This window comes from Diplotaxodon limnothrissa, linkage group LG7, assembly GCF_057381915.1.
Source record: "Diplotaxodon limnothrissa isolate DT_005_m linkage group LG7, D_limnothrissa_male_GT1.1, whole genome shotgun sequence".
NCBI lineage: Eukaryota > Metazoa > Chordata > Actinopteri > Cichliformes > Cichlidae > Diplotaxodon > Diplotaxodon limnothrissa.
In genome coordinates, this window is record NC_140602.1 from 69594707 (window position 1) to 69607146 (window position 12440).

Here is a 12440-nt window from a genome sequence, read left to right on the forward strand (position 1 = left end):
GCCGATCTGTATACAGTTTAGCAGTTAGCGCTCATGCTAACTGTAGCTGCTTGGTTCCATTGTCGCAGATAGAGATCTGCTGAAGGCGCGCTGCTGTACGCTAACGGCTGTCATTAGCTTTCCTGCCAAAGTCACCGCGAAAGGTCCCGTTTATTATGGCGTTTTCTAAAACATGGAAGCAGTGTTGAGCCTCGTGTCGTTAACTGTCACGAAGGTTTTACAGTTCTCCGGACTGACGGACAACTGGAATGCCCCGAGGGCCAAAAAGATGGAGGAGAAAGCGTTAGAAGTGTACGGTACGTTCAGCCGGTAATGGAGGCTAATGGAGGCTCTGGTCTCATAAACAAGGCTCTACTGCACTGTCAGCTAACCTGTCTACGTACTGTAAGTCTGTAAACCCACGGCCAGGATACTGACAATAAATACCAACGACTGTAAATAATGTTAAACACATGCAGTCAGTGATGACTACCGCCACACTGTAAGAAAAACTATCTGAGTAAGAGTTTTCTGTCAGCTTTGCTCGCAGATGATTAAATCACGCGCCGAAGTGTCGACCGTGTAATGAGCTTTAGCAGGTGTTATAGATTAGTAGTAAAAACGTAAACTGTTGAAGATTAAGTTAAATGTGAGATTATTGAACTGGAGTTTGGTGCGACGAAAGAAAAGATTTGTCTGGTTAAACATGTGGAAAAGGTTAGAGAATTAAAACTTACGCTCAACATTTGACCTATTTTTAACTGTCCTCCTCAGTAAAACTACATGAAGTTTCCATCCACTCGTCACAGGTTTGAACCTCACAGTCATTTTGGGCTTTTAATGATTTCTTTGAACGGTTCTTCTTCCAGCATGGACAGTTTTAAAAAACTTAAAAACAGGATCTGGGTGCTCAAGTCTGAATTGATTTTGATGTTTACGTGCACATGCTGAAAGCTTGTGATAAATGATGTTGGAGGTTCTACAATGTCTTTAAACTTGGCCGAGGCCTGTTAGCTTCTCATTAGTGATCATGGTTAATTACGACTGACAGATTCTCTCTGCAGCATAAAAAGGATTTGTTTGACAGCATTCACTGGATTGACCAATACTGGGAACAATGGGAAAGTCCAGCCATCTCAGTGAAGATCTGAAAAGCAGAACTGCAGATTTACACAAGTTGGGAAAGTCTCTCTGAGCCGTTTCTGAGCAAGGATCCAAGATCACACAAGTACAAGTTACTCAGATCTGTCCCCACTGAGGTCTGGGAGACACCCAGACTGTCCCCCTCAGCTCAAATGAGCAGCTAGCCGAGTGAAACGGGGACACAGTCAGGAGTTCCAACAGGACAACGATCCCAAACACACAGCAGAACTGGTTTTGGATAAAGCAGGCTAACACTGGGCTTAGCATTGAGCGTTTCAAACCCCTGAAAATTTGTGGACCAGTTTAAATGAACTCGACTGATTCAGCAAAGGAGAGCAGTCAAATATCAGCCAGACGTGCCAGAAGCTGGTTGATGGATACAAAAGCATGTGGTTGAGGTGCATCTTGCTAAGAGGCATTTAACCTGACATTCGTGGGGGTGTATGTATATATCTGAGCCTGACAGCCTTGAGACTCACTTCCTTCACAGTCACCTTCCTACAGGTCTGCTCTGCAGCAGGAAAAACTCAGAATTTCTTGGACTCTTCGTATCGTTCTCAGTTTGTTTCAGCGGATCCTCAAACACAAGGCTTTGCCTGTTTTCTCACTTTAATCTCGCCGTCATGTGACTCACGTTTTCTTTTTCTGCCCTCCATCAGATGTGATCAAATCGATCCGTGACCCAGAGAAGCCCAACACCCTGGAGGAGCTGGAGGTGGTGACGGAGAAGTGCGTGGAGGTGCAGGAGCTCGGAGAAGACGAGTACCTCATCATCATCAGGTTCTCCCCCACCGTCCCCCACTGCTCCCTGGCTACGCTGATCGGTGAGTCGATGATTGAACCAGTCTGAGTTATTTCAGCTCCTGTTAGGAGGACAACTCAAAATATTCCAGATAATCTATTTCTAAGGTTTATGGAAAATCTTTGCAGGAGACGCTTACAGGAGGAACCGCATTTGAAAAACGAATCTTAGCTTCAACAAAAAGAAACCAGAGTGAAAGATCAACATGAGCCTAAAGACAAGACTGAACACTCAAAAATGAAATCGAGCTAAAAACAATCAGGAACTAAAAAGTTCAAACAACCACCAGTCACACAAGAGTCTGTGATCCACCCGAGAAGCTGTTTAATTAGAAGTTTGTTTCCCTTTTAATCACAGTCCAGTCTCTCCATCACCTCTGTAAGGCCGCCGTGCTGGCAGCCACAGAGCTCGTACTTATTATTCTGGACGTCCTCACAGCGGCGGCGCTGCAGTGACAGAGTCCGCCCGAGGACGCTCTTAATGTGATGAGCAGCAGGAAATAACCAGCGCCTCGCTTTTAGCTCAAAGCGATCTCTGGAAGGTGTGTGTGTGTGTGTGTGTGTGTGTGTGTGTGTGTGTAAAAGCAAATAAAGTTTTAACCAGACAGCGCTGCTGCATCATGGAGAGCCTTTTAACACAGCTGTGGGGGGTCCAGGATGTTTTATCGGCCCGCTCCAGCTCCTTTTCCTATTTCTATCAAACTGTCGGAGCAACAGAGTGAATCTACTTCAAGACAGACTATATAAAACCTGATATATGCTGTGGCAGCTGAAGACATCACTGTGGGACTATGATTAATTTAGCAGCTAATGGCAGAAGTTGGTTCTTTTTGAATGGGAGGCTGCTCTCACGATGTGTTTATTGTTGTTAAATGTTGTCACTGTTGTGCTTCAGTTTGTAAACCTTTTCTTAAACGGCATGTTTAGATATTCTTTTGTTCTCCTCCCCGGCCTGTTGAATGGTGGGGGGGCCGTAATGTTTAACTACAGGCACAACTACAGATTTCCTTATCTTGTGAAGGATGTTCAGCCCCGGCCATTTAGGGGCTCCCCTATGCTTGTATATGGTGAACCATTAAAGTTAAGCTGTATACAGGTGTGGGGAGATGACCTTTGGATAACCAGGAAATGTGGTTAAACAGTTGTAAGCATATATTGTGTGGCAGGAAGTCATGTATACAGAGACAGACACATTCATTCATACATGCATGCTCACACACACACAGTGCCTTAGTTTTTATGGCACGTGCTTCTTCTCATGTTTGATGTTCCTGTTTGCTGTTTTCCTCATCAGTAAGCTCTGACACACACTCGTCTAATCTGCTGCTAACGTTGCTCTTCGTCAGTGTCTGATGGGCTTCTTCTGTGTCTGCAGGCCTGTGCTTACAAGTCAAGCTCCAGCGATGTTTGCCGTTTAAACACAAGGTGAGTTTCAGCGTGACATAAGCCGCTGCACCCAAACCACAGATGACACATTTTCACCCCGGATTTGAACCTTTGTGTTTAGCAATTGGCATCACCTTTTCCCCCGCCCACTTTCTACTTTTGGTCAGGGTTTAGGCGGAGCTCGTCATGGTCTAGGTTAAAATGCGCACCCGCTTCTCAGTGATGCCACAACAAAGTGGTCAGCTGACCTCTGCCAAATGACACCTTTGCTTTCAGCCATTTTCTGTATAGAGCAACTAGCAATATAATTATAGAAGTTTCACCCGGTGCTGTTTTTGTGTGCGTAGACGTTTGAACTGCCTTCCAAACTCAGACGTGACAAAACAAATCGAACAGAGAACAAAAGGAAGCGGAGGAGTCGAAGCTTCCTGGACAGACACAGCTGTTCTGTCATTAACACATCAATGAGCGGCACTCGGAGAAACGGAGGCAGGAATACCGCTGTCGACGAACCCTCCGCTGGCCTTGGCAGCCCGTTAGCGGTTTATTCATGAGCTCGTTGGAGAGGTTTCAGCATCAGAGATCGAGGAGTTCTTGGACTGCTATCAGACAGACCGGAGAGGGTGCAGGCAGGTGGAGAGCTGCAAGCTTCATCATTAAAGCTGCTTTACAAACGAGTCGAGTAGCCTCTTAATTAGAGGAGTGATTTTAATCAGCAGTGCTGGACAAAGCAGCTTCACACTGGCAGAAAAAGTTATCAGGGTAATGAAAAGTTTGTTTAATGGAGCCTGATTTCTGCAGGAAGCTCTCACTGACTGTTTGCATAGCAGTTAATCCAAACCACACAGGAACATTAAAAATACAGTGAGTGATTATTTCAGGTTATTTGCTACAAAAACTCATATTTGTATTATTGGTATTTAATCCTCTCTTCCTGATTCTCATGAAAAATAAACTCACCTTCTGTTAAACGTATAATTAATAGGTAACACATGAAAAGTGCATAAACATGCTCATTTATTCCTGATGTTGTCCTAATTACTTTTTACCAGCAGATTAGACAAGCCTGACGAGCACTGGTTAAACAACAACAACAACAGCTGGTTATAAGCTAACACTTTTCATGTCTGTTCTTCTCATTAACAGTTTGATTTTATTCTCACATCATGTGAGAGTTCATTTACTTAGTGTTCGAGTCCGAGAAAGTTGCATCCACTTCAAAAAAAAGTTTCACTAATGTTGCCTAACAGAGACTGACGATGCCCGACAGAGGCTAACAGTGGCTAGCAGTGCTCGACAGTGGCTGACGGTGCCCGACAGTGGCTAACAGAGGCTAGCAGTGCCCGACAGTGGCTAACAGAGGCTAGCAGTGCCCGACGGTGCCCGACAGAGGCTAACAGTGGCTAGCAGTGCTCGACAGTGGCTGACGGTGCCCGACAGTGGCTAACAGAGGCTAACAGAGGCTAGCAGTGCCCGACAGTGGCTAACAGAGGCTAGCAGTGCCCGACAGAGGCTAACAGTGGCTAGCAGTGCTCGACAGTGGCTGACTGTGCCCGACAGTGGCTAACAGAGGCTAGCAGTGCCCGACAGTGGCTAACAGAGGCTAGCAGTGCCCGACGGTGCCCGACAGAGGCTAACAGTGGCTAGCAGTGCTCGACAGTGGCTGACGGTGCCCGACAGTGGCTAACAGAGGCTAGCAGTGCCCGACAGTGGCTAACAGAGGCTAGCAGTGCCCGACAGTGGCTGACGGTGCCCGACAGAGGCTAGCGGTGCCCGACAGAGGCTAGCGGTGCCCGACAGTGGCTGACGGTGCCCGACAGAGGCTAGCAGTGCCCGACAGAGGCTAACAGAGGCTAGCGGTGCCCGACAGAGGCTGACAGAGGCTAGCGGTGCCCGACAGAGGCTGACAGAGGCTAGCAGTGCCCGACAGTGGCTGACGGTTCCCGACAGTGGCTGACGGTTCCCGACAGAGGCTAACAGAGGCTAGCAGTGCCCGACAGTGCCCGACAGAGGCTAGCAGTGCCCGACAGTGCCCGACAGAGGCTAGCAGTGCCCGACAGAGGCTAGCAGTGCCCGACAGAGGCTAGCAGTGCCCGACAGAGGCTAACAGAGGCTAGCAGTGCCCGACAGTGGCTGACGGTGCCCGACAGAGGCTAACAGAGGCTAGCAGTGCCCGACAGAGGCTGACGGCGCCCGACAATGGCTGACGGTGCCCGACAGAGCCCGACAGAGGCTAGCAGTGCCCGACAGAGGCTAGCAGTGCCCGACAGAGGCTAGCAGTGCCCGACAGAGGCTAGCAGTGCCCGACAGAGGCTAAAAGAGTTTTTAGATGTGTCCTTGATCCATCACAGCTGATTTAAATGGCTAAATGACCTCCTCAACATGTCCTGAAGTTCTCCAGAGGCCTGGTAATGAAGTCATGTGATTCAGGTGTGTTGACCCAGGGTGAGATCTAAAACCTGCAGGACACCGGCCCCAGATGTTCTCTTGGACAAAGCTCTGTTAGTTTCCAGCGTTGTCTTCCTGCCACATGATAGCGTTTCTCTGCCCATTGGGGACCAAGTACTATCACTGAAACCAGTCATCTGAGAGCGGTCTCAGTCATCGAGAGTTCACGCTGTGCACCGTCAGATTTCAGTTTTATCACACTCTGAGCAGCGTTCACGTTTCAAAGTTGAGTTTTAAACGATGAATGGCGTCTGTTGTTCTCTGAGCCGCAGAAATCCTGCTTTATTTCTGCTCTCCGAGTTTCTAATCCTAAACCACCTTCCTCTGTGTTTCTCGCTTTTATGTAGAGCCGGGCTTTCAAATCCTCTGTTAACTGAATAAAAGCTGGATAAATGATTCTGAAACAAGCAGCCCGTTAACAACGCTTCTTTTTCTTTGCCTTCTCAGTTGGAAATTTACATTTCGGAAGGAACACACTCTACTGAAGAAGATAGTAAGTCTGCCTCATTTATTTTTGAAAGGCATTTTCATGGATTGTGTGGAACTAGACGTATTCAGCAAAGACAGCAGGGGTTCAGAAGGATCTGAGCTTTTAGAAACTACAGATTGTCTTTTACCTGAATCTGCTGTTAGAAGCCAAGACGTTCATGGTATTTACTTTACACGTCTGACTTTGCTCCTAACCCTGTCCTACTGTTTTAGTCACATGCTACCCCGGCTCTGCACAGGTTCCTATGGTTACTATTATTTTGACCGTCTTTAGGTTTAATTTACACAAAACTTAAGAACTATGGGATTAAAGTGCTCAACGTGTAAAGGTATTAGCATGTAGACGGTGCAAGATAAAAAAATAATATCAAGAGATTATCTGTACTGACAAGTTACATGAACGACTTTTAAAAAATGGAGCAAACTGACAAAATACAGCAACAGGTGAGAGTGAAGAGCTAAAAATCCCCACAGAGCAATAAAGTGCAGAGACAAGAGGCTAAAATGCTGCATGAACATTACAGCACAGACATGAGCAAGTGGTTCAGAGCACATGGTGTCATTAACCATTAAAACCCTGAATCTGAAACCACAGCACTGATCCCACTGACGCTGATACCTGATCCAGCTCTGAGTTACTCAGAAATGTGGTGAAATCTTTACAAAGACTCAGATAAACCCGAGCTGGGAGCAACAGCAGAGGTCCTAGAATGGAGCCCTGAGGAACACCCCTCACTGAGATGATATGTTGGAGCTAAGCAGCGCTCTCTGAGGTTATTCCAGCTCAAACATTACAGGAGGGGGTGGCACGTGTGCGGGTTTCCGGTGTGGTCCAGTTGTCAGAACGTTTGTGTCGTCTCTGTTTTTGTCTCAGTTAACAAACAGATCAACGATAAGGAGCGAGTGGCGGCCGCCATGGAGAACCCCAACCTGAGAGAGATCGTGGAGCAGTGTGTCACCGAGCCGGACGACTGACTGCTTGGACCGTGTGTGTGTGTGTGTGTGTGTGTGTGTGTGTGTGTGTGTGTGTGTGTGTGTCCATAGTGCCTGAAAATTACACTCAGAGGACTGCTGAACGCTCGCCTAAAGGCGGAGCCTCGTGTTGGCTCGCCGGACCGTGTCGGGGGGATTTGGGGATTTTTGTTTTGGAGGCTCCTCACGGGGAACTCTGAGCCATAAAGAGTCAGAGGCTGAAGTCAAACAGCACGTGTGTGTGTGTTCACTTTCTCATCATTCCCTGCTGGAGGGACTCTCCCTGAGCGGCAGCGTTTCCTCGCTGTCGTCTGCTAAAGGCGACGCAAGATGCTGCAGGCGGAAGTGGGTGGGGCAAACAGAGACTGTCCTACTTCCATGTCATCGTGCAGACTGGGTCGTTCTGTGGAGAATCAGAATCTGTGGCTTTACCTCCTTTTATATACAAGAAGAGAGACGCACAGATGTTTCCAGCTTCTCTTGTAATGGTTGTTTTTTGGCGCCTGTCCTTTTCTAAATGCACTTATCGAGATTTATCTGAGGGGGTCGTTATTTTTAATGAGTAAGGTGTAAAAATCTAATTTACTAAATAACCAGGTAATAAAATTAGATTAAAAGTGGACCTGTTTTCCTCGTTTTGTTCTTGTTTCCTGTCATAAATCTCCCGTTCCTTCATATTAACTTGATCAAAGTTTGTAATAATGAGCTCAGTGTATGTACAGTCATCCCTGTGAGTGTGGGTCAGGCTGCACTCACTCATTTTATCAGGCTTTTCTATTCCTGGAACTTTGTGATGTCACAGAGAACGGTGGAGCAGCCAGAACTGAAAGATCTCCCATGTACAGGAGTATTTTTTAATAGCAGGCATTTTTTTTTTTTTTCCAAGTTCATGTTGATAAACATCTCAGTCGTCAATATTCTCTCAAGTGCTGCCGAGAGCACACTGCGGGTGTCGATATCATCCCAACCAATCAGTCCGTCAGAAACAAACAAGAACGCGGCCCACATGATGTCCAAACGCAGAGATGAAGGTTTACTTTCAGAGTTGCAAGACTAAATTTCCTGGTTTGGGAAAATCTTCACCTTCACAGGAGTTTCTCAAAGACCGCGCAGAGGCTCAGTGTGAGCTAAGTGATTATTTTGAACTGCATATCATGCAAAGCTGCTAGTGAAGCACGGAGCAGATGAATCGTTTCATTTACGACTGCAAAGCTACAGCTGAGAGCCGCCGTTACAGACAGGAAGTGCTGGACAACAGCGAGGCTCTAAAGTCTGCTCGTAGGATCGATTCGACCAATAGCGACATCTGAGCCCGACTCCTGTACTAAATATCTCTCCCTTATACTGGGCACTGATCCAGCTGCTGTCAGGTACTAATGAGACAACAGCTTTTTCTTTTTTACTGCGTAATAATAATAAAAGTAATTGTGCTGAAAAACCTCCACCGGCAGCTAAAATCACTGAAAACGCTCCAGAAACTTCTCAAAATTACCCTCAAACTGTAACTACAACTCTGGCCACCAGGGGGTGACATGTCGCCAGCAAACTGTTGCAATCTTTCCATCTTCTACTTCAGTTTCCTCAACAGATTTGATCCCAGAAAAAGGGTGTTCTTAATAACCTGTTTAATAAAGGTTGCACTGGCTCGCTGCACCAGGTTGTGGTACGAATGATGTTACATGAAAGTACAGCCCAGCTGAAGTTCATCCTCAGACAGGTCCACACCTGTCGAAGCTTCAATAAAACCAGATAAATGCACAACTCTTTGTTTCAAACTTGAGCGCCTCCCCTCAGGTGGACCTGTGTGTGAAAACTGTGTTTTTTCCACTGCAATGATGTTGCATCAGCTGCTGGGGGCGCTGTTGGTCTTGGGTGAAGATCCTGAGAGGATGTAAAATGATAATTATACAGCTGTGTTATTTGAGGACCTCAGATCTGAACAATCAGGGCCGACTGGTCGACGTTTTCATCGCGGCTTTATCCGCTGATGCTCGTTAAGAAGCAGCCCTTTTGACGTCAGAGTGAGCGTGTGGGTTTGTGAGGTCCTCAGGCTGCTCAGGCTCGTTGTTTGGCTGCAGACGGCACTTTCTGAGCTCTGCAGCTGAAGGGCTGACAACAACAACACAGAGGAGGTTTTAGACCTCTTCAAATCCCCTCACACAGACTCATCACGCTCACAGCCACCACACTGTTGTTACCAGGACTGAACACCGATTGCTGTTTTTCTCTTCCTCTCAAGAATGGAAAGTTTAGACGATGAGCGGGGAATACAAAGGTCCAGAGGTGCAGGAAAGAGCAGAGAAACAGAAAGAGGCGATCACACTCAGAATAAAGCCTGAAATGTCATTTTTCTGCAGTCTACTGCCGATGGACTTCTCAGGCATCAATAATGCTTTTGGCTCTTTTCCTAAAGCAATAGAGTCATCGGGATAGAGATGGTTAAAATTCCTCTCTTTGCCCCAAAATCAGGTTTTTAAAGCTTCCCTCTGGTTAAGTTGTACTTGTATCTTCCATGTAGCAGAATGATCCCACAGATTGAATTCAGGAGTCTCTGAGTGTCCTCTGTCGCTTTCCTAACAGTCTGTGCAGCTCTTGGCAAGCATGAAGGACTCACCATAATAGGACCCCGGCTGCTCAGTGCTGATGCTTCCCAGTGTGCTTTCAGGGTTCAAATGGACATTTTATGATGAAGGCATTTTGAGAATCATCACATGAATGTTCAGATGTTCCCGTGTGATCTTCTCGTCCTCCTTTCAAACTGCATGAAATGCTTTAAAAGCTAAAAGTCTGCCTCATCAGGGGCATTTCCAGGTTTGTTCTTTTCCAGGACTGACATGGTGGAGTGGGCAGGAAATCCGAAGAGGCGGTTGGAATTAAATACATTTTTGTTGCCTAAAATATATGTTATAAGGTTAAGACCCTACAACAATATAAGGAAGAAAAAGCCAAACAATATGAGCAAGCACGTTGGCAACAGTGGGGAGGAAGAACTCCCTGTTAACAGGAAGAAGTTTCCGGCAGAAGCAGCAGCATCCACATTTATGAGATTTACAAAACCATCACAATAATTCAAAAAGTTTCTATATGTTTTAAATTGTGAATCTAATTTTGTTTTAGTTTTCATAGTATTTATAAAACATACAAAGTACATAATTACAAAAATATTCTGTTTTTTAGGAACTTTATTTTAAAACAGTTCTGTTTAAAACGATATTTAATGACAGCTGCTGATTTTAAATGATAATGAAATTTAAAATGTTCAAAATCGTTAAATTTGTGTATGTCTTCATTGATGTCTTATTATTACTTTTCAACAAGTTTATCAATTTCTTTGTAGAATTAATTGTCTTTGCACACAAAATATAGTTTTCAAGATACAGAACTCACGAGTAATATTACTCAGTTTATTTATTTTCAAAATAAAACATTTTATTATTTGCACTTATGACGTGCTGCTGTATCGTTGTTTTCGTTCTTTTTTCTTTACAGTGAAAACATCCAATAATAACTGATCTTTGCGCGATTACACAACTCAGACCTCTTTCTGTATAATCTTCTCTCAGGGCATCAGATGTTAGATTTTTAGGTACAGCATTAAACTAGAATTTAACATTATTTCTTTTTACATAAAATCACATGTGTGTGAAATTGTGTCTTTTTTGTGGGAGTTTTCAGTTCATGTTTATTCACAGTTATGGATTTTTCTTTATTTTGTACGACATTATTTAAAATTACAGGAAAATTCTGTAAAATTACAAATCTTTTTCTCCGCACTGAATCAAACACCGCGTCAGTCGCGCCTGTGAAGGCCAGCTGACTGCTGCGCCCTGATGCTGATGGTCCGTCGGTACAAAGGCATTATTTTTGCTTCCATGATAATAACAAACACATATAAGAGTGAAAGTTCTTGAGATCTTTTTCGGAGTTTAGATCAATTAAAAATAGATTTTGTCTCAGCCTGAGGCGATTTTCTGTTTGTCCCACGAGGTTTAACACCAAGGTGTCCACTGAGTGTCCAGTCAAAAAACACACCATCACCGTGAAGGTGGTGAAACTGTCCCGGGTGGGCGCAGACGGAGACCACCACGTGGCAGGTAGAACACGCTGAAACAGACCAAACTGAGCCAAGGCTGAGATGATCCATCCACGACACAAGGTGAGTCATTATCTGCTTCTGTTTGGATTACTGCTCATCCTCAGCTTAATGCCCACGCTCACACCTCGCTCAGCCCGAGAGGGATTCTCGGACGGGCCGAGAGTGACGTTGAGGGTTTTTGTGTTAAAAAGGTGAAAATGAGGCAAAGACAAGAAAGATCCCGATTCAAACCCCCGGCTGGTGTCTACCGCCTGCCTCAAGGCTCCAGCGCTCCTCCGTGGCGATCAAAGCCAACCAACACTGGCACATCCGCGGGTCGAGGGTGGCACACAGCGAGCAGCGCTGCTTCTGCTGTGCTGAATCATCGGCTCGTCTGCCAGCGGAGGCTCAGAGTGCCGCAGGGACGCCTTTGATAACAGGGGAAGGGGAAGAGGTGATTTGCATTCAGTGTCAAAACATAATTTCCAGGACTCCAGCAGCTCAAACACGGCTGCATCGAGCTGATGGGAAGCACACTGCTATTTTAATTTCACGCTACACATCCTGGAGCCAGCTCTCAGAATAGAAGCGTAATGATTTTGTGCTTTACTGCGACACGTTTGTTCTGATCAGCTGGTTCACAGCGAACAGCTTTTACGTAACCGGATTATGTAAATGTCACGTTCTTCCTAATATCCAAGATGACTTCAGGGTAAGTGAGCGTGATATTATTCAGTTTGTGAACTTTGCCTTTTCTGTCTTCCGTCGCTCTTTGAATTTACAGCATCTTTATGTGAGGAAACATCCCACACGCTCCCCAAACACCTCAGCCCGAGCATCGCAATGCTGAGCAGGAAAGATGGCAGAGGAGAAAAACGCAAGTTTCACCACAAACTAGTTTCCACGTGAAACGAGGGGAAACACGCAAATGCAGGACGCTCAGAGAAAGAGCAAAAACAACAAAGGTCCGTGAAGAACACGAGGGATGTTGGAAGGCCTGGAAACCGAGCTAGATCTGAACAAGAGCCTCACGGCCACTTAGGTACAGCAAGTATCTAATAAGCCAATCACGTGGCAGCATTTAGGCACGCAGACGTGGAGAAGATGACCCGGAGTCCAAGCTGAGCAGCAGATATCAGCGACTTTG

General features: G+C 45.8%; 1 protein-coding gene across 2 annotated transcripts; it reads left to right on the forward strand.

Annotated features, from left to right (window-relative positions):
• The first annotated feature begins 105 nt into the window (after window positions 1-105).
• On the forward strand, window positions 106-7833 carry ciao2a (cytosolic iron-sulfur assembly component 2A). 2 transcript variants are annotated; one of them, XM_085358839.1, is made up of 5 exons: window positions 106-296; window positions 1782-1946; window positions 3299-3348; window positions 6205-6250; window positions 7121-7833. In XM_085358839.1, exons 1-5 carry the CDS (start codon window positions 173-175, stop codon window positions 7219-7221), a joined length of 486 nt encoding a protein of 161 aa, XP_085214965.1. In that variant the 5' UTR covers window positions 106-172; the 3' UTR covers window positions 7222-7833. The 2 variants fall into 2 exon arrangements, with proteins under 2 accessions (XP_085214965.1, XP_085214966.1); XM_085358840.1 differs by lacking the exons at window positions 6205-6250; window positions 7121-7833 and adding an exon at window positions 3657-3940.
• Window positions 7834-12440: the final 4607 nt, after the last annotated feature.

Bases quoted from the DNA above. Each gene is read 5' to 3' on its own strand.
- ciao2a (XM_085358840.1), top strand. From the start codon at position 173: ATGGAAGCAGTGTTGAGCCTCGTGTCGTTAACTGTCACGAAGGTTTTA. The intron at 1,947-3,298 runs GTGAGTCGATGA...CTGTGTCTGCAG, and splicing joins CTCCCTGGCTACGCTGATCG to GCCTGTGCTTACAAGTCAAG. The intron at 3,349-3,656 runs GTGAGTTTCAGC...TTGTGTGCGTAG, and splicing joins GTTTGCCGTTTAAACACAAG to ACGTTTGAACTGCCTTCCAA.